Below are 19,843 nucleotides of genomic sequence, written 5' to 3'. Positions count from 1 at the left end.
GGTCTTTGAGCACTCACTTACTGAAACAGGCTGCTCTCAAAAGACAGTAAGTCAGAAGTGGGAAGCCTATAGATTGTCACAGGAATGAAAATAACACTGTGTGCTAAACGTGTTTTGGCGAATGTTTGTAGGATTTTTTTTCAGGCTGGGTAGCCTGAGAAATGTTACATAGAAAGTAGAAAGTTTCAGTTAGGATAGACACTTCTTGCCACAATTATTATTGAGGTAAAATTACATTGGATACACTGAGGGAGCTGGGCCTGTTCAGACTCAAGAAGAGATGACTGAGAGGTGACCTCATCAATGTATATAATTATCTGAAGGGAGGGTGTTAGAAGAGGGAGCCAGGCTCTGCTCAGTGGTGCCAAGCAATAGGACAAGAGGCAATGGGCAGAAACTGATGCACAGGAAGTTCCACCTGATCATGGGGAGGAACTTCTTTACTGTGCACTGGTACAGGTTGTCCAGAGAGGTTGTGAAGTCTCCCTCACTGGCGATGCTCAAGAATCATCTGGATGCAGTTCTGTGCAGTGTGTTCTAGGATGACCTTGCTTGAGCAGGAAGGTTGGACCAGATGACCATACCTCCAACCTGACTCATTCTGTGATTCTGTGAGAGGAAGGAAAGCCCTGAGCAGGTAAAAGATGGGCTTAGATTTGTGAGTGCTCAAGAGTGGCTGACAGTGCTCAGAGGACTTGAGATAATCTGTATCACTGTCAGGAAAAACATTGACTGGAGAAGATGGCAGAAAGGACATCTTCCTCAGACTGGTTTAATACAATCTTTGAGAAGATGGATGTGTTTGGAGGTGTGGCCTGGTAATGTGTTTTTCTGAGCAGGTTCCCGTGCATAAACGCAGGCATTGTTGGTTGCCCAGCATGAGCTTGTGTTTATTCTGTGCCTGGTTTACCTAAGCTAGTATTTCTTGGAAATTATTTCCAGCTCTTAGCAATTAGGAAGGCAAACATTGTTCCCCTGCCTATTGCAAGCCTTGCAGGGTTCCCCCAGTTAGTCATTAAGCTGCTTATCACACTTGCCGTCAAACGCTGCCATGATAAGCCTTCACACTGTGTTCCATGGGTGGGGGTGGAACTGGTCAGGTCTCCTGTGCTGCAGGACTTACCTCTGGGCTGCCTTGCAAGCACCCCAATCAGCACAGCTCTCTGTGGTCCAGCACTGGAGCCAGGTTGCTCGCAGGCACAAGTGGTGCCCATCCACTGCTTAGAGTCTGCACCGCACAGCAGGACTTTTGTGGATGTCCTCTTGAGCCTGTGTTAGAAATGATAGTTTGGATTTCTGAGAGCTGTGTGCCTTACGTTGCACAGAAACTGTGAGCATGATATATTTGATTTGTATTCCAGTTTGCTCAGTGACATTATTTTAGCAAGTTTTTTTATGCACTCAATCTAAACAAAAATTAGTGCAAACACATTCCAGTAGAGTTGCCAAACTCCATTCTTTGCTGTTAGGTGTGAAGCGGTACTAATTCTGGTCTGCTTCTACTCCACCACCTGGAAGGTGTGTATTTCCTAGAGCTGCTATTGTAGAGTTTCTCCACAGGTAACAGTGCAGAGTCCTATACTAATGGCAGAACAGATGGTCATGTTTGTTTCTATTCCAGTTGTACCTTGAGTGTTTTCTCAAAACACCTTAGAGAAACAATCTATAAGTCTCAGTTTTTGTGCATGACTTTCCACTTAAGTTAGCTAAAAACCTGCAGGTAAGTTGGAGGTTATTTCACAGTGAGATGTTTTATGCAGAGCCATTTACCTCATGGACCTTCAGCATACAACAGTGAAATGACCTTGCTTTTAAACTATGTTCTGTAAGATCTGTTACAGAAGCTCAAGGCTTTCTGTGATAATAACTGCTGGGTCATCCACAAAGGGCAGCACAAAGGAACAGAGAGGATGAAAATATAAACAAGACTGAATGGAAACCAATCTGCCTGATGCAAACAAGAGGGGAAGAAAACCTGTTTGGTCTGTTCAGATCAACATGTGGTGGCTTTGAAATCGGAGCAAACCTAAGCATACCCCATTGGACCACTTGTTTACACAGAACAGGAAGCTTTCAATTTTTTTTCAGTTTGAAAAGGATTTTATCCTGCAGGAAGCAAGCACAATTCACAATGAACCAGTAATTTCCATTACTCCTTGAGAAAGTAATAGCCCTGTACCTCTCAACTATTATTTTTTTAAAAGCCAAAATTTAAAAAATCTGTTTTGGAGTATTGTACTGGAATAGAACTTGATAAATTTCCGTCAGAGATTTCTAAAAAGGTCTGTACTGAGTTAATGTCTTTCTCTTCCTAATAGGTGCAATTCAGGTTGGGCACAGGAATTTTCTAACCATAAATATCTAGTGAAATGTTTATTAGATCCCCATTCAGCCAGTTGCAAGAATATTTATTGTATTTATATCATATTGGATCCTTGTCATTTCACATTATACAACAGGTAATCTTGAAACACATGTCTGTATTTTCTGTCCATGCACAAAACCTTACCTTATGGGTAGTATTTTGTGCTATTCACTTGGTTTTGTCTTGGGCCCAGTAAAAAGAAAGGAGCGAGGTTTCCTGCTGTCCTCCTTTTTCCACTGTTTAAACTGAGACATTCAAATCCAAACCTTTTATAGCATACCTAGTATTGTCTACCTGGTTTTGACATGCTCATTGGTATTTGTGTCTAATAATAATGGTGCCTGAAGATATCTAAACATTTCCTTTCATTTCTGCACATATTTGCCTACATGTTTTTACATATTCTTTGGCTAAGCTACTAATGTAGTTCTGTTGGATCTTTTTATTCCATATGGGTTTTTTTTTTTCAGTGAGAGCTTGAACTGTAGGTGAACTTACCTAAGCTGGGATAAGATTCAAATCCCTTAAAATCAATTTAATTTGATCAATGTTGTGAACTTTACTCCTTAATATTTGGACTTGATTATCTTAAGGGTCTTTCCCAACCTAAATGATTTTATGATTCTATGAAATAAGCATCATGAAGGAAAAGGCTTATTTCCCTTCGTATTTTGGCTGAACTGCTCTATAAATTGCAAAGATTTCCGCCCCTGGATATTCTTACCCCAACCTCCACCATATGTACTTCCACTAGTATGCTGGGTCATTCTGGCAGGAAATGTAGAGCAAGGAAGACATCAAATAGGTTTGGGAAAAATGCTTCTCCCCTCCTGCTGGCCAAGGCTGTTTGTTAGCTAATTTCCTGCTCAGAATGTGCTTGGTTGCTTCCGTTTCAGTAGTGTGTCAAAATTTAGACACCTCTTGTGATGTAAATGGATGACAGAAAATGCCTTACACTCTCAGCAGTACTGGAGAAATGGTGTGCTGTTAACACTAAATGCTAACTAGTAGGTGAATTAAGGTGGGTGGATGTAATGCCTAGCACATGTAGCTTATGGTCTGGGTTTTTTTGCTCAGTCTCTCATGTTTTACTACCTAATTGTATCTGGAAACACATCAGGCTGTTACGGCATTTATGTTAAGTGCATGTTCCTCTTCCCTCTAATGCTCAGATCTTTTTCTATTTGCAGTTTGAAGGGAGGAAATACTGTGAACATGATTTTCAAATGCTTTTTGCCCCTTGCTGCCATCAATGTGGTAAGTTTCAACTTAAGGGGAAATACTTCACATTGATCACAAATTGGAATGTCACTGAGGAAAAATGTGCTGCCCTTGTATATTTTCTCTGGGAAGTGCTCATGTTCAGCTTAAACCAGTAGGATTTAAAAATAAAATTTGCATTCTTTTAATAAGTAATTTAGCTGGTGAGCTAAATGATCCAATGAACAGACCATTCATAAACTCCTGATAGTATACACCATTCATGACTCCTGATTATTTATATCTGTAAGTCTCCATGTGCTGACATTTGTCCCTTCTCATGTAGCTGAAACCCTGCAACAAGACTCTGTCATCTGCTTTGACTCTTGTAACCCACCCGTGCTGTCCTTCTGCTTCACAGAAGCTGAGACAGTATTTATCATCTAGTGTTATAATCAAGTGATGGTCAGCTGGGCCCACACTGATTTTTTTGAACCAAATACCTTTCAGGCTTCAGTGTCTAAAGTGTCTAAATCCATCCTATGTGATACTGAGGGCTGCTCTTTATTTGCCACTGTTGATGTAAATGCTTGTGCGTCTGCTGCACTGTAATCACTTGCATGTTTTCTTTTTCCCCTGTGTGTGACACATTTTTTTGGGCCAGAGCTGGGAAGTCATTATTTGACTATTTCCTACACTGCTCTGGAAGGAAACTCTTGTGTTTCTTTGGCACCTTTGGCAAGGTGTTAAAGCTTTAATTTATCTCAGTGAGGCATTTCCTCTTGTGGAGGGATGCATTGAGCACCAAGGGAGAAGGAAGCAGATGTTATGGAACTATGAATTTAAGGCTGCAGATGTGAACAAGCAGGGGAAGAGGAAAAAATGACTTGGTGGCAATTTGTGAGGAGTTATAATGCCTATCTCCAGGATTTCTCCTGTCCAGTTGGCACATCTCCACCTTCTCCTATCCTCTCTCCTGGGTATTGCCAGCTCCCTTAAAACCTTATCAAGGTCCTGCCCAGAGCTGGGATTTTCCTGCTTGTACTTAATAAACACAAAGTCAATGGGGCTATTGTCAGCTATGAGGCCTTGAGCATTCTTGACACGTCTGGAGTCCATCAGATTTTGTTTTTGAAAAGCCATGACTTCATGGGAATGCTACAGAGTCGCATGCTGGATGTTATCATCCACACTGCTTGATCACTCCCCTTTGGCAGCTCTTGGAGTTGATCTCCAAAGCCAGCACTCAGCCTCTGACAGCACTATGAAGCTGAGCCCCCAACACATTTTGCACTGCTCAGAGCCCCTGGCTACACTGTCCATCAGCTGTGATGATGTCTGTGCAGTTCAGTCACACTGTGCATGCAAAACACTAGTTGTCACACTATTCTTTTAATGCCATATGAGACAGGACTCCTTGTGGTAGGTCAGAATTTGTGTGTTTTGGACTGTTCTGCAGCTTCACTGCACCTTTGCATTTGGACTCCATACGAGTGTTTTTACAGGAGGTCCACAGCCACCCAAGCTTAGTTCTGTTGTGCCTTGAGTATAGAGTACCTTCAAGGCTTGGTCCTAGTGGAGTAGAAACCCCCTGCTATGTACATGACAAGTTAAAATTGTCATACTCTTAAAGAAATTTATGGAGAAAGATGATTTGGAGATAAGAAAGCCCGTATTATATGAAGTACTCCATAAATTTCGTAACAGCTTGAGAACAAATAAGTAAAACCAGTGAAGGGACCAAAAAGGGATGACTGCAGAGAGAAGGTGGAGTGTGCATGTAGAAGGACCGTATATATACATGTATATAAAGAGCAGAAGGTCCTCCACTAGCAAAGATGTTTTCTTCTGACCAATAACAAAAAACAACAAACAAACAAACCCAAATTCCAGGGTTTGGAATCAGAATTGCAATACTGAAAGCAATGTGTCCTACAAGATTTTGGGGTAAGGAAAGGAATGGTGATTGTAGTCATTGTAGTGACTCATTTGACAAACTTTTAAGTTTGTCTAGTATGGTATTTTACATCCTGATGTTGTGTTTCTTACAGGTGAGTTCATTATTGGTCGTGTTATTAAAGCCATGAACAATAGCTGGCATCCAGAGTGCTTCTGCTGTGATATCTGCCAAAAAGTATTGGCTGATATTGGATTTGTCAAGAATGCTGGCAGGTAAATCTCCACCCTTCCTTTTGCTTACTGATCATAAATTAAATGACCTAATAGTGGGACTGGGAGGTTTTTGTTCCTGAAGCTTTCCAGCTTGGATGGAGCAACTTGAAGTATTTGATGTGATAAGAAATCTAATCGTGCATCACAAAACGAAGAATGGGTATTTTAAAATATTAACATTTTGCCTGCTTCAACACCAAGTTTCATGGCAAACATTTTCTTTACCCAGTGACCTTTTGGGGTCATTATTACATGGAATAAGAGAGAAAACATTCAGATACAGAAGCATTGTCCTTTTTTTAATAAAAATGTTTATTTTCTTTTTCCAACCTGGTTTTCCAATTTTGGTCTAGTTTGGCACCATATTTATTAATAATTGCTTAATGTTCAGTAGGACCCTTCACAGAGTAGGCTATTTTTGCCAGCTATGATCAAAAGACTATTTTACAAGTGGGTTATATGGCCACTGTCTTCTTAAGTATAATGCTATATTCAGAATTATCTACAGAAGTGTTCATACAGCTTCCAGTCTAAATGTTTAAGATTTTGAAAGTAAAACATTCATCAATGAGAATCTATAAGAAACTTTGTTTTCTGTGTTTCAACACAGCTTTAACTCAGCTGAGCTGATGAAATGGTATTCCTGTGGTGACAGAAAATTAAATGATCACCCTGAACTTGGGCAATCATTTTTGGTGCTTTGAACTTTGTTTGCCTTAGCAATGAAGTTGTTTTAACAAGACTTGAAAAAGAGCTGATTGAAATGAGTTTCTGAAAGATTTTTGGTTTATATTTTGCACTGTAGTACCTGGTAGCAATACTTACCTCTCTTTTTTTGTGCTGTTTCAGACACCTCTGCCGTCCTTGCCATAACAGGGAAAAAGCCAGAGGCCTGGGAAAGTACATTTGCCAGAAGTGTCATGCCATTATTGATGAACAGCCTCTCATATTCAAAAATGATCCTTATCACCCTGATCATTTCAACTGTGCAAACTGCGGGTAACCTGAGTGCTGCAAAGGGAAACATGAAAATGCTGGGATTATTTGCTTCATCAATTTAAAGTGACAACTTGTCCAACAACTAATAAGAGGGGGTGGTGTTTGAATATCTTGTGGCCAGATGTGTGTTACTTACTGCTTTTGGCATGGTGGGGTTCAAGCAACAGCTGACCTGCTGGGGTCTAAAGAAAGATTGGACTCTGCAGGACAAGGCGGTACCTTACAAAATACAAAGTATTGACACAGATACCATTTCTATAGTAGTGAAATGAGAGCTCACTATTCTACCAGGAGGGGAAGAGAAGTGGTTCTCTTTTGTTGCTTGAATTACTATCTTGCCTGTGGTTTTGTTAAGTTCAACAGCATCCAAACGTTGTTCTCTCTTTTTAAAGCCTGCCTTTTTTAGAAGCCTTCTTCCATCTCATTTTATCATCTTCTGCAACTGCAGCACATGAAATTGCACATTTCTACATCCTGCACTGATGCAGAGATGTAGGATGAGCATGGAGCATTGTAGGACATAGCATGGATTCTTACTTGTTTATTTCTGCTGCAAAGGAAGTTACTATTTCAGTGCCATAGCAAAGGCTGATTTGAATAACAGTATGTTGTCTTCTATCAGTGGCAACCAGTTGAGAGTATTTGTGATTATGGTCACTTTTATGGTTTAGCTGTTCCCAGTATCTAATCATACAAATTACTAAAAGGTAGAGTTTGTAAGATTCTGCAGTGGGAAATGAATAAGTGTAGTTCATGTGGGTCTGTAGTTCTCTTTCTCTGATATAAAGAAAATATAACTAGGTGTAGAGGACTACATTTTATTTTCAGTTGCAGTTATGCAAATCTAAAATAAACTGGTGGTAAGTACCAGAATATAAACCAAACATATGCAGATTTCACACACACATTTGTCCTGCTTAAGCAGAATGACAATGGCTCGGTAGCTGTTTCCAGAGAGACTCAGCGCACATTGCTTTGCAGCCTGTTCTCAGTTTACTGTGATCAGGCTTGAACTGTGTTGAACTGTGTTAAATTGGATGCTGCTGCATACTGTAGTATAAATATAATTCTAAAGCAAATGCAATTTTTTTTTTCCACTTAATTTTTCACTTGAGATTAGAAACTCTCAAGAGTTGACTTTTTGAGTGCCTTTATTCATGCTCTCAATCCATTAACTTCTGAACAGGAAGGAACTTACTGCTGATGCTCGTGAGCTGAAAGGAGAACTCTACTGCTTACCCTGCCATGACAAAATGGGTGTCCCCATCTGTGGGGCATGTAGGAGACCAATTGAAGGCCGTGTGGTGAATGCTATGGGCAAACAATGGCATGTGGAGGTAAACATCAGATGCTAGACAATCTCTCTTACAAATGTAAACCTTAGCATATTTATCTGTGATTTTGCTGATCAATTTCAGTGAAACTATTCTCAAAGTTTGCAGTAATGATTATAAATGCCTTCTCCAAATCCCTCTTCAACCTTATTGTGGCTGGTTTTCCACTGTGAAACAGGAGTTATTTGCCACCTTACAGAGAGCTTTGACTGAAATCAGTAACCAAAGGAAGCACAGCAAGGTCCTTACAAATGAAAATTTCAGAGCTCAAAGCAGTACATGTGGAAAAGCAGTCAAATCTGTGGCAACCATGTCAATAAGCATGACAATACCCTTTGGTCTTCCACAGTCACCTGCCATGTACATATGTCTTTAATAGTTCATGTAAGAGTTCATATTTCAAGGCCACATACAAGATTTAGTTCCACATCTATTTTTATTAGATAAATTGTTTATTCCTTTTGTTGTTTTGAAATTCTCATCTAGGAAATGCTTTCTTCACAAGGGTATAATGATACTACAAGTTATTTTAATAACTTTTAATTCTGTTAATTGATGAAAAATGAGATTTCATTGCTTGATTTTGTTTTGTAAATTTTGGATTGAAATGTTGAAGACATTAAAAGAAATATCATTTTAATGGTCTAAATGTAGAAACAAAACTTTTAACTCTGGTTTTCAAGATGGCTCAGTAGACTTCAGCCACATTCAAGTAGTAGACATGGTTAGTTTGCTTTCCAGAAAAAATAACATTACTTCCAAAAGATAAAAAAAATGTACTGTAATTTTCTTTGTAGCATTTTGTTTGTGCAAAATGTGAAAAGCCATTCCTGGGTCATCGTCACTATGAGAGAAAAGGCTTGGCGTATTGTGAAACCCACTACAATCAGGTAAGGTTGCATATTTTTAAAAATGGCATTAATTGGTAAACTCAGAATTTGGTTTTAGTAGATAGAGATGGAAAACCATGGACATTCTTAAAGGGACCTCTGGGTTTAATGGCAGTTAGCATGTTCTGTTGTGTTTAATTTATACAGGTTTCCCTATTCATCTGTGTGGCATTAAAAAAGAAAACTGCAGGTATTTCACAAAGGCTGGTCAGGACAAATATCAAGTTGTTCTTCAAGCTTAGTGGTACTTAAGTAGGGCTGTTTGGGGTTTTGACGTGTCTGTAGATCAGAGCAGCTAATGACACCTAATCTCTCCTAAGAAGTTAAAGAAGATTTGCCACTCACTGACTGCATTTGGAAGCCCCAGTGAGTGGCGTGGGTTTCCCTGCAGCTGCTTCTCTTAAGACACTGTGTTGATACATGCTCTTGCTCAGTAATTAGGCTGATAAAGACTTCCAAGACTAAATTTGTCAGAAGACACCCTCTAGTGACCACTTGCATCTATGTAGAAGTTGCATTTGGCAGTACCACCCCTCTCCAGATGCCCTTGGATGGGGAGTCCAGCCCCACGATGCACGGACATATTGTTCCTTGGAAGCCATCTGTGTCCTGTCACATTCACCTCTCTTGCTTACATAAATACACGAGAAGGGGTTACACTTGGGAGTTGTAGGCATCTGCTAATTACAGATGGATTCTTAATTGGTCATTAGTGATGAAGGGCAGATGATTGGTGCTGGCACACTTGCAGACTGTAAATGTTGTGACATTCATAGTAATCGTGTTGCAGCTGGGATGGGCTAAGTCCATACACAGACAAGAGCTGTACGGAGAGTGGATGTCTTTTCCCACGGTTAGAAAAAAATACATGGCACCTCTTGTTCTATTGTGGACAAATGTTAAGCTTGGAAAAAGAATGAATAGTTTTTGTCTGAAAATTTACTTTTTTTTCATAAAGATAAAATTTTCTTACAGTTACAGTAATACATTGTTTCAGTCATGCACATAAGTCTAAATGTTACATTTCTGGTTAGTAACAATATGTATATGACACCAACGGCTATATTTCAAAACTTCAGGATTAGAGAAATCTTGAAACAAAACAAAATCATACTTAAAGAGAATCAAAGGCAGATAAATGTTTTCATCTTTAATATTATCAAGGCTTTTTGTGATGAGATGATGCAAAATGTACTTGGAAAACCAAACCAGGCTTGCCAGCATTCTCTTTATTTCACTAGAACAAACAGGAAAGTGATTGTGCCCATCAGCTGAAACATAGTTATTTTGCTAGTTTGATAAGTTACCCTCAATAAAATCATTATATTAAAAAAATATTACTTCTCTTTCCTCTTCAGCTATTTGGTGATGTTTGTTTCCATTGCAACCGTGTGATTGAAGGAGATGGTAAGCACTTTTCTGTTTTCTTAATGTTCCCTTTTGATGGAAGTTCTCTTTAAAATTGAAAATAAGGGGGAAGCAGCCCGGTTTTCATTAACACAAAACCAGATGTACTCTTGACCAGAAATTAAATTAGAGCAAATTAGTCAGAGACCGAATGGTAGGGAAACCCAACATCATTTCATGATGATAGAAGACCACCCTATGGCCATGTCACCCCTTAGTGACATGAAGAGGCCAGGGATGCTGGAAGATGCTCAGAAATGGCTTCCTGACACACCACCTTCAAAAAAGAACACATGCAAGGGTGAAAAGGAGCATACAGACCTCCACAAATGAGTTTGTGGATCATGAGCCAAATTTGAAAAAATACTTAGGTCCTGAAAGACATAGGTGGGCGAAGTTAGGAATTTTTTAAAATGCCTCATTCCCATTATGTCAGTTTGAATCCTGGAGATATTTACCTAATCGCAAGCACCCATCTTTTGAAAATCTAGGCTTATGATAATGTCACAAAACCAGAAATGATCATACTTGGAAATATATGTCCTGTAAAGGCAGAACTACAAGTAATTTGTTTGTTTTGTTATTGTTTGATTGGGTTTTTTGGGAGAAGGGGGTGGCTTTGAGGGTTTTTTTTTGATAATTAGCTCTGAAAAAATGCCAAAAGCAAATTATTCTACCTGAAGTAATGTGACATTATGTGCCTGTTTACCCTGTCCAAAGTAAATACCATGTTAGCCTCATCTAAGCCAAAGGTATCAGCAAATAGTAGGAGAAAGCTTCTAACATTCAAAAAGAGACATAACTTAGATTATAGTCAGGTAACTATAGACATAGTAGAACATACACATAGACATAGTATGTAGAACATACATTCTGTATATGTGCTTTCCCTACATTTTCTGGACTGCACTATGCCTACAGAATGACAATCCAAAATGCCTTAGAGGAAGGAGTCCTCATTTTCAGGAAAATACTGCTGGAATGAGCAGAAATTGAACTTTTCTGATAACTACATCTCTGTATGATTCTAACCTTTCACCATATAGTCTGACACCGATATTTTAAGTTTTGGTCTCTGAACTGAAAATAATACACACTAATTTCTTTATTTTCAATGTATGTCTTCAATTACATTTCTTCTTTCATTTCTGCACACAAATTTTGAGTCAGGTGTCACAAATTTGGTATCCAGTATTGTTCTCTGTCAGGTGAAACAAATAGCAGCAGCAGTTTTTCAGAAGGTTGTCTATGACTGCATTACTGAGGGAGCAGTACTTGGGGGAAAGACTTTCACCTGTCCAGTATTATTCTGGAAAGCAGTGGAATAACTGTGTATCTGTGGACATGCTTGCCGCATAGAGCAGGAAAACCCCTCAGCATGACAATGCTTTGGTTCTCCTTGTTGTTGACAAAATACTATGAGAAAAACATGGAGAGATTGAGTGAGAAAAACATTATAAGAAAAATATTCTCCAGCATTCTCTAACTTAAGAAAATTTTGACAGGGAAACTGGAAAGCTGTAATGAAAGAGAGAAAGAGCAGGAAATGGATTTACCTACAGAACAACTAGGAAATAATTACTTTCTCTTCAAAGCAAAGAATAAGGGTCCAGTTTTTTTTTTCACCTTGGTACTGCTGATTTACCAGCAGTGTCAGGCTGCTGGCTTCACATTATTTTCTTCTGCTGGGCAAGTGCAACTGCTGACTGCCGTGCAGTCTGAGCTGAATCTGAGAAATAAAACTGAATGAAAATATAAACACAATTTTGCTGGATTGCTCTTCAGCTGGAAGCATTTTTGATTAAGTTGGAACTTGGCCTCACAGAAGCATTTCCTGAGATCAGCTGGATATGAGATGAAGTGGAAGCAAAAAATAGGAGGCAGAAATAGGTTAAGCTGGTCTTGCCTCAGAGACAACTGTATCAATGCTTCACAGTCCTGCTTCATTACACTCTAAAGTGTGCTTCACCAGTCATGGCCATAACATAACATTACAAGGCCATGTTATTGTTACAGTCCTTAATGCTTGATACAATAATCAATGACTGTTTTTCACACCTCATGAATATGTGAGCTTTAAATCTTTGTAATATTTTTTTTTTTATTGGTAAAACTAATGATTTCTTTTTTCCCATCTCCCTAGTTGTGTCTGCCCTGAATAAAGCATGGTGTGTGAACTGTTTCGCTTGTTCAACTTGCAACACTAAGCTAACCCTCAAGTAAGTGTGATGTCTTCGACACATATCAGTGGTTCTCTTCAAAGTGTAGATGTTGCTATAGTGTAGCTGTTACCACATGAAAAACATGTAAGCAGCATCAAGGAAATAAGTCCCTCTTTCTGCCGCTTGCTCCACTTAGTACTTTCCATCTCTTTCAGCTGTCTCTTCAGGTCTTCCTTCAGTTAGTCTTCCTAACTCTTCTCCTTTTCCATCCTTTATTTTTTCTTGTTTAACTCTAAAGGGATAAGTTTGTTGAAATTGATCTAAAACCTGTCTGCAAACACTGTTATGAGAAAATGCCAGATGAATTTAAGCGACGACTTGCCAAACGGGAACGTGAAGCAAAGGATAAAGACAAGCAGAAAAAGAAAAAGCCAATCTGTTTGTAAACTTCTTTTCCTTCTCACCGCCATCTCGGCTCCTTTCTTCTTTGGTTAGTCCTAAGGATGTTTGTTTTTTTTGCACTTTTGCATGAACTTACGGCTGTTTAAACCAAAACATCTTTCACGCAACTGCAACACAAAGTACTAACTTGTTATTCCATTATCTTATGTTTAGTCTACAATCAGGTTTGAAAGGCTTTCTCAATTACACTTAATAAATATGGGCTTTTGGGTAAAATCTGCATAACTTACTCAACAGGGTATTGTAATCACTGCCTACAGTGTATATAACTTGTAAAAGTAGCTTAATGTGTTTGTATAAATTGGGGGGTTAATTTTTTGCTTATGCATATTTAATAGATTTTTTCTTAAATTCTTTTTTTTTCACTATATCATTTGATAGAACTTTGTCTGTTTCTTTTGCTTTGTTGTTTTAGGAATAAATTTGTTGAGTTTGATATGAAGCCTGTCTGCAAAAAGTGTTATGAGAAGTTTCCTCTAGAGCTGAAGAAAAGACTGAAGAAATTAGCTGAAACTTTGGGAAGGAAGTAAAGACTTCATCTGCTCTCCTCTTCCTTTATGAAAATCTTATAGATACTACTTGGGAGGGGAAGGGGGAGTTGCTGCTTGGAGGCTGCAGTCAGACAACAAATGCTGATGTGTGCCTTCTGTCAACACAAAATATATTAAGATTCTCTGTTCTCTATATGTGTATGCTTAGTTGTTGAAAAACAGACCATATTTTCAAAATAAATACCAGCTCACCTGAAAGGTTTCTGACCAATAATGCCATTGTACTGATGCAGGTGGCCCATTCTGTACACTAATTCTCTGTGGAACTTTTGAGAGAGAGAAAATTTGCTTGTGAACACCACCTGTGAAAACAAGCTTCACAAATGTGCCCAACTTTAGGGATGTGTATTGTCATTTATGTTAGTGAAAATATTTACCTTCTTATTAAGCATGCAGACAAAACTTGTCCAGTTCAAGTGATTTGGGCAGGAAACCAGTATACTTTGCCTCACGGAAAAATTCTTGGATTTCAGGCCGAGTCATCTCATTAAGGAGCCTTGTCTCAGATGGTTTAAAAACTATCAGATTTCTAAATACAGCCACTGTACAAATTACATACATAAAATTATAGAAATTATAGATTATGGTTACATGATGAATGTTTCTACATCAGGCTTAGCATGAGATACTTATATAAAAAAATGTATTCCTTTTGCAAGAAATGAGCATACTCAGAACTACTTGAATTTTGCTATATTCCACTTAAAATAACACATTATCTTCTATATATGCTTTTGCATGCTATTTACTTTTTGTGCCTTATTCTGCTGGACCATACATAACAGTATACCATTAAATATATATAGTTTTATATTTTATTTCATATTTTTATGCAAAAACTATATAGAAGGTATTTTCAGAAGATAGCATACTTTGCCTTAATTATACAGGATGCAAGAAGTATTTTATTTGAAATGTGAACATCTGCATTTAAAATTTAGCTTCTAGACTTCATAGATTTTCAGAACAATACTGAAAACGCGTATTTCAATTAACTGGCAATATTACTTTTACACCTCTGAGTGTAAATATGCAAGGTTTGATCCTGCTAGGATCTACTTCTTTAGCCATCCTCAAGGACTGAGCTTAGAAATAATCAAAATTCTTTATAGCATACATTTAATTGTTTTATACCATTGAGTTCTGTCCATGCAAATTTGTTTTATTTTTCCCTTTCTTATAGAAAATGCAGCTACTTAGGTCTTCTTGATGGTACGAAGTTTTTTTTGTTTTGTGGGTTTTTTAAATTTTTGTACATTAGTGACTTAAACAGATAAAGTGTATTACTTTAAAACATCTGCTTTCCTGTGTCATCAATAAAGGCCATGTTATTCAACCTTGCCTCTCTGAAATAAATGCTTAAGATGGGTGGGAAAACACCAAGGCTGTCATGGATCCCTGAGCTTTTACCTGTAACTATGTAAAAACTTCCTTATTATCCTGATTTAAAGGAGACAGATGCCTTTCCTAAAGGCATGTCTGTATGTAGTTCTCAAGTTCATAAAAGAAACCACAGTTTGTTTCATAAAGAATAGCCTGATTTTTCTGGATATTTTCTGAATTATCTGAATTATCAGCACAGTAACTGGGTTTTCTTAAAGAAAGTATCTTGTCTGAGTGTAAAACATACACCCTGCTGTTAAATTTTTCTCTCCTGTTTTCACTGTAATGAAACTGTCATGCCAAACTTCCAGTTTATTGCTAGGTTCTTTGACTATTTTATCCTACATAATTATTGAATGCTGTTAACATTCATAAATGTAGTCCCTGACCCTGTTGAAGACTATGAAAGCTTAAAATTCCTCACAAATTGTTTACTTAACTATCACAGCAGCTCTGTTGGAATTCTAGACTGTGCCATGGATTCAGTAGACCACACTCTTGCTTCCTTCTGAAGTTATAACTGACTTCTAGGTTTTCATGTTACACTGACTGTATATCTTTTCCTTCAGCCTCTATGTGCCCAGCCTTACTGCTCAGAGACAGAAGGGTCACTAGCCCCAAAGCTAAATGACACGACCTGGCTCATATCCACATTGCTCAGGGTTACATCCATCTGCAGCACAGTGGCCTCAGATTTCCTCTTCACTCTGGTGGCCCTTGGGGCTTGACACAGGCTGGATTTTTCTATTTCCAGGTTCCTGATGGTGATCACTGTGCTACAGTTCACCAAGGCAGCATCTTCTGTTTCATGAACTCTAGTCTGTGTGTCAGACCCCACAATGTAACACTTAAAGCATCTGAGGGTACTTGGGGGTTCAAAGCCTGATGAAGCACGGAAAAATGTTGGTTGAGAGGGACCACTATCTAGCCCAGCCATCTGCTCAGAGTGGGTCTAACTTCAGAGTTGCATCAGTGCAGAAGGTCTTTCTTGGCCAAACTGTGAACATCACCATGCAAAGAGATTTCACAGGCCTTTGGGGAAAGTGTGCTCCAATGCTTCATCACCCTTGTGGTGAAAATATTATTACTGGAGCCCTATGTCAAGTGGAGAATTCCCCAAATCCATACTGCTCTCTTGGGAGGTCTTTGGCATGAACTGTCATTGGTATAATACCCCTGGACATTGTCATGAGGAGGATTAATTAAAAGCAGTTGCAAAGCAGTTGCAAAGCAGAGCTGGGGAGCAAGTTAGTAATTAGGCAGCCTGGACAATTACACATCTGGTGTTGAAGCTCACTTCCTGGCCCAAAGTATTATAAACATTTCATGTAGCTGCACATGCTTTCCTAAAAGAGGCAGAGCCCAGTACTGTTTTTCTACCTATGACCTCTGTAAGGTCCATCAAAGAATCTGTGAGCCTAGCATTTGGGAATGAATACCTCAGAAGCTTTGTCCCTTTCTGCTACATGGATCAATTATGCATGGGCAAGAGAGGTTCTTTTAGAAAGCCTGGTTAAGCTAACAGTAGGGAGCACTCAAGAAAGCCCAGTGGATATCGCTGTAGGGGGAAGAGCTGAGCCTAAAGCCTTTCTGCTGCTGGCAGTGGCATGTCCTGTGCTCAGTCCCAGTGCACAGGCAGCGAGCTGTGCTGAGCACACTCAGGTTGCAGGGACAGCTCTCGAGTCAGTGCTATCCTGCCTGCCACTGAGACTACCAGTGACAACATAGGGGGTGCCACTTCCACAGCAATGGGTGAGACAGTGACCAGTGCCAAAGTACCTGCTTTATATGAAGGCAATTTCTCATGCCTCCCCCTCAGATGAAGTGCGGTAATCTTCTCCAGTGAGTCAAGTAAACTCCAATGTTCTTCTCTGCACCAGCACCAACACCTCTGTTACTTACTGGCAGGTGCAGATAATCCCAGCTAATAATAATTGATAATCCCAGCTGCAGCCACACCATAAAAAAGTACAGAGGATTTTTTTTTGTGTTGTCCTGGGGTGACTTTATGATACTGGTATCCCCAATCGTCTGGTTTATGTTATATATTAAGTTCTGCACCTTTAAGACTGGCTTTGAGAGCAAGAGAGGGGGAAGAAGAAGCGCGCAGTTTGTGTTAAGGAAAAACATCACTCCCACACATCCCGCTCCTGGACTGTGGTGTCTGCAGCACGGACAGACAGCGGGACAGAGCTTCTCTCTGGCTTTTAGTTAGTTCTAGCTAGCTGAGGCAGAGGAGTTCCCTGGACCTTTGTTTATTTTTTTTTTCCCAATTTTCTTGGATCTGTGCAAGCCTGCTCTGGACTGAACACCCAGCCAAACCCCGGGAGCTCAGGCCTGTGGCCCACCGGGGCCTGGGCCTCGGCACTTTCCAGCGCCGGAGGGACTGATAAGAACCTGAGCGAGCCGAGCTACACCACATGAAAAAGGACTTTTTTCTTCCTAGATTTGCCATCCCATCGAACACCAAGAAGTTTTATTATTTAATATTACTCAATTTCTGTTAAATAAACAGCTTTTTCCACTTCTCTCCAAGGAATTTTTTTTTTTCTTTTCTTTTCCCAGACCAGTTGGTGGGGAGGGGCATTTCCCTGGGGAAATCCCCATTTGGAGTTTTCCTTCCTAATTTGCCCTAAACTAAGACAGTGTGTGTGTGGAATTGCATCCAATGTCTAAATAAATCACCATTAATAGAAAAAAGAATAAAAGAGAGGATTAATTCTTTTAGTCAGGGTCTTACCTGGATGTTGCTAGTCTTAAAGAAAAAAAGTTGGTTATGTTTCCTTATTTTTCCTGCAAAGAGGGTAAGAGCTGTGGGGCTGTCAGTATATTTTAGGTGTAGCAGGAATCCAGTGACTGTCAATGGGTTGTTTGAAATGGAGAAGTGGAGAAATTTTTAATTACGCTTCTTCAGAGAGTTGGCCCAGTGGCCTCATTTTGACCAAAGCATCTGAACTGGCAGGAAAGATGGCTAATTCCGGTGAGTAGAATCTGAGGCTTCCTGCTAGGAATTTCACCACAGGGCTCATCCTCGAGCCACCAAACCTGTAAAACTACAATTTGCAAATCTGTCCTGCCTTGAGGGTTGCTGGTCCATCTTTAACTCCATGTTCCTAGCTGTGTTTTAGAACTTAATTGTTCAATTATACTGTCCACAGTGCCTGGACAGAAAGGTTTCTCACCACAGCTGCTACAATATTTGAAGACTCATTTTCTAGAGCATTGGATCTCAGTAAGAAGGCCCTTATGCTTACAGATTAAATTTATAGTTGCTCTGAACCACAAAGTACAGAATCATAGAATATTACAGGTTGGAAAGGACCTCAAAGGTCTAGTCCCAAGCCTCTGCCATGGGGGACACTTCCCACTAGGCCAGATTGCTCAGAGATCTATCCAACCGGGCCTTGAAAACTTCCTGGGATGGAGCACCCACAACCTCTCTGGGCAACCTGTGCCAGTGGTTCACTACCATCACAGTGAAGAATTTTTTCCTTGTATCTAACATAAATTGCCCCTCTTTAAACTGTACCCATTACTCCTTGTCCTATCACTACAGTTCCAGACAGAGTCCTGCTTCCCTGTAGGACCCTCAGATACTGGCAGGTTGCTATGAGGTCTCCATGGAACCTTCTCCAAGCTGCACAGCCTCAGCGTCTTCACCCTGTCTTCCTAGGGGAGATGCTCCTAGGAGGATAGCTCCTCCTATCAACTTCGTGCCTCTCCTTCTTATGGCGAGGGCGCCAGAACTGTTACTTAGCTTTAGGTAAAAAAAATTTATCTAAATATGTATACATACATATACACACACGTGCGTATGTATATGTATATATAGGTATATATATGTGTATATGCATATATATATGGTATATTATTTAGGTGATAAATATCACCATATATATTTTTATATACTAATGAGGTGTGTTTATTGTAGTTTTAGGTGAGAAAGTGCTAAAACTTGGTTTGTCACAATTTTCCTTGACAGATTGTCTATTCGTTCCCCCCCCTCCCGGTGCGCATGCGGAGGCGCGGCCAGGCCCCGCCCCACCCCGGCCGTTGATATGGGGGCGGGAGCGGGGCACGCGCTGGGGCTGCGCGCGCCGCACGGCTGAGCGGGAACTTGCGTAACGCGCGGCGGCCGCGTCGCTCCTGCGCTTCCTCCCTCCTTCCCTCCGCCTTCCTCTCCGCCGGCGCCGGGCCAAGGCCGCTGGGCCGGCCGGGAAGGCGCGTTCCAGCCGCGACGGAGGCCGGGCGCAGCCCCCGCTGCCGCGGCAGCGCCATGATGAGGCGGACGAAGCCCGAGGGGGAGCGCTACGTCGCCTCCTTGCAGGCCGCGGCTCGGTCCCCCAGAGAGGTAAGCACGGCCTCGCGTTGCCCGCCCTCGCTGGGCCCGGGGGGCGCTGCGACCGCTCCCTGCGGCCGGTGTGGGGCCCCTTGACTGCCGCGGGTGCTGAGGGACCGCCGCCCCCCGCGCCGCGGGGAGGCCTCGTTGCCGCTGGGCTACCGGCCTGGGGAGCGGCCGCTCTCTGCGGGCTCCCCCCCGCCCAGCTCGGTGTGGGGGCTTGGTGTGCTTGGCCCGTTCTCGTCCGTGGCGGCAAGAGGAAAAAGGATCCCTCTCTGGACGGATGTCTTTCTGGAGACATTCAACCCCCGCCTGGACGGACCTTTATCACCTGCCCTAGGTGACCGAGTTATGGCAGGGTGTTGGACTAGGTGATCTCCATGGGTCGCTTCCGTTCCTGATTAGTCTGATATTCTGTGAGTTATGGTGTGTTAGGGAGTATTTCTCAGTGCCTAATTACTTGGTGTCTCTGTAAATCGGGTGAGGTAGGGGAAGCTGAGAAAGGGCTAAGGGGTTTCGCATACTGTAGATGCTTTTTCTAAGTGGAGCAGTGGTTTATTGGAGCTCTGCACCTGTATC

The 19,843-nt window shown here is 40.7% G+C and overlaps 2 protein-coding genes across 9 annotated transcripts in view; both read left to right on the top strand.

Annotated features, from left to right (window-relative positions):
- The window catches only part of LIMS1 (LIM zinc finger domain containing 1), a 68,009-nt gene extending 53,131 nt beyond the window's left edge, over window positions 1–14,878 (top strand). For 5 of the 7 annotated variants that reach the window (XM_088051081.1, XM_014250930.2, XM_014250935.2 and 2 more), the window contains exons 3-11: window positions 3,556–3,622; window positions 5,617–5,737; window positions 6,587–6,736; window positions 7,923–8,073; window positions 8,868–8,960; window positions 10,319–10,367; window positions 12,511–12,586; window positions 12,828–13,019; window positions 13,407–13,536. In XM_088051081.1, the coding sequence (XP_087907207.1) occupies window positions 3,556–3,622; window positions 5,617–5,737; window positions 6,587–6,736; window positions 7,923–8,073; window positions 8,868–8,960; window positions 10,319–10,367; window positions 12,511–12,586; window positions 12,828–12,975 (855 nt within the window). In that variant the 3' untranslated portion in view covers window positions 12,976–13,019; window positions 13,407–13,536. Of the gene's footprint in view, window positions 1–3,555; window positions 3,623–5,616; window positions 5,738–6,586; window positions 6,737–7,922; window positions 8,074–8,867; window positions 8,961–10,318; window positions 10,368–12,510; window positions 12,587–12,827; window positions 13,020–13,406 lie in introns of all 7 variants that reach the window. The other 2 variants (XM_088051080.1, XM_005516570.3) reach the window with 1 other exon arrangement.
- A 4,198-nt stretch (window positions 14,879–19,076) lies between these two features.
- The window catches only part of RGPD4 (RANBP2 like and GRIP domain containing 4), a 33,566-nt gene continuing 32,799 nt past the window's right edge, over window positions 19,077–19,843 (top strand). The window contains exon 1 of one of the 2 annotated variants that reach the window (XM_014249160.2): window positions 19,077–19,276. In XM_014249160.2, coding sequence (XP_014104635.2) covers window positions 19,202–19,276 — 75 coding nt within the window. In that variant the 5' untranslated portion in view covers window positions 19,077–19,201. The remainder of the gene's footprint in view (window positions 19,277–19,843) is intronic. The other variant, XM_014249170.2, reaches the window with a different exon arrangement.

The sequence above is a fragment of the Pseudopodoces humilis genome, chromosome 2 (genome assembly GCF_049639895.1).
Source record: "Pseudopodoces humilis isolate 2021_Gansu_Grassland_sample_001 chromosome 2, ASM4963989v1, whole genome shotgun sequence".
Lineage (NCBI taxonomy): Eukaryota > Metazoa > Chordata > Aves > Passeriformes > Paridae > Pseudopodoces > Pseudopodoces humilis.
Note: the sequence above shows the minus strand (reverse complement) of the source record. Positions and strands in the feature narration are given on the sequence as shown.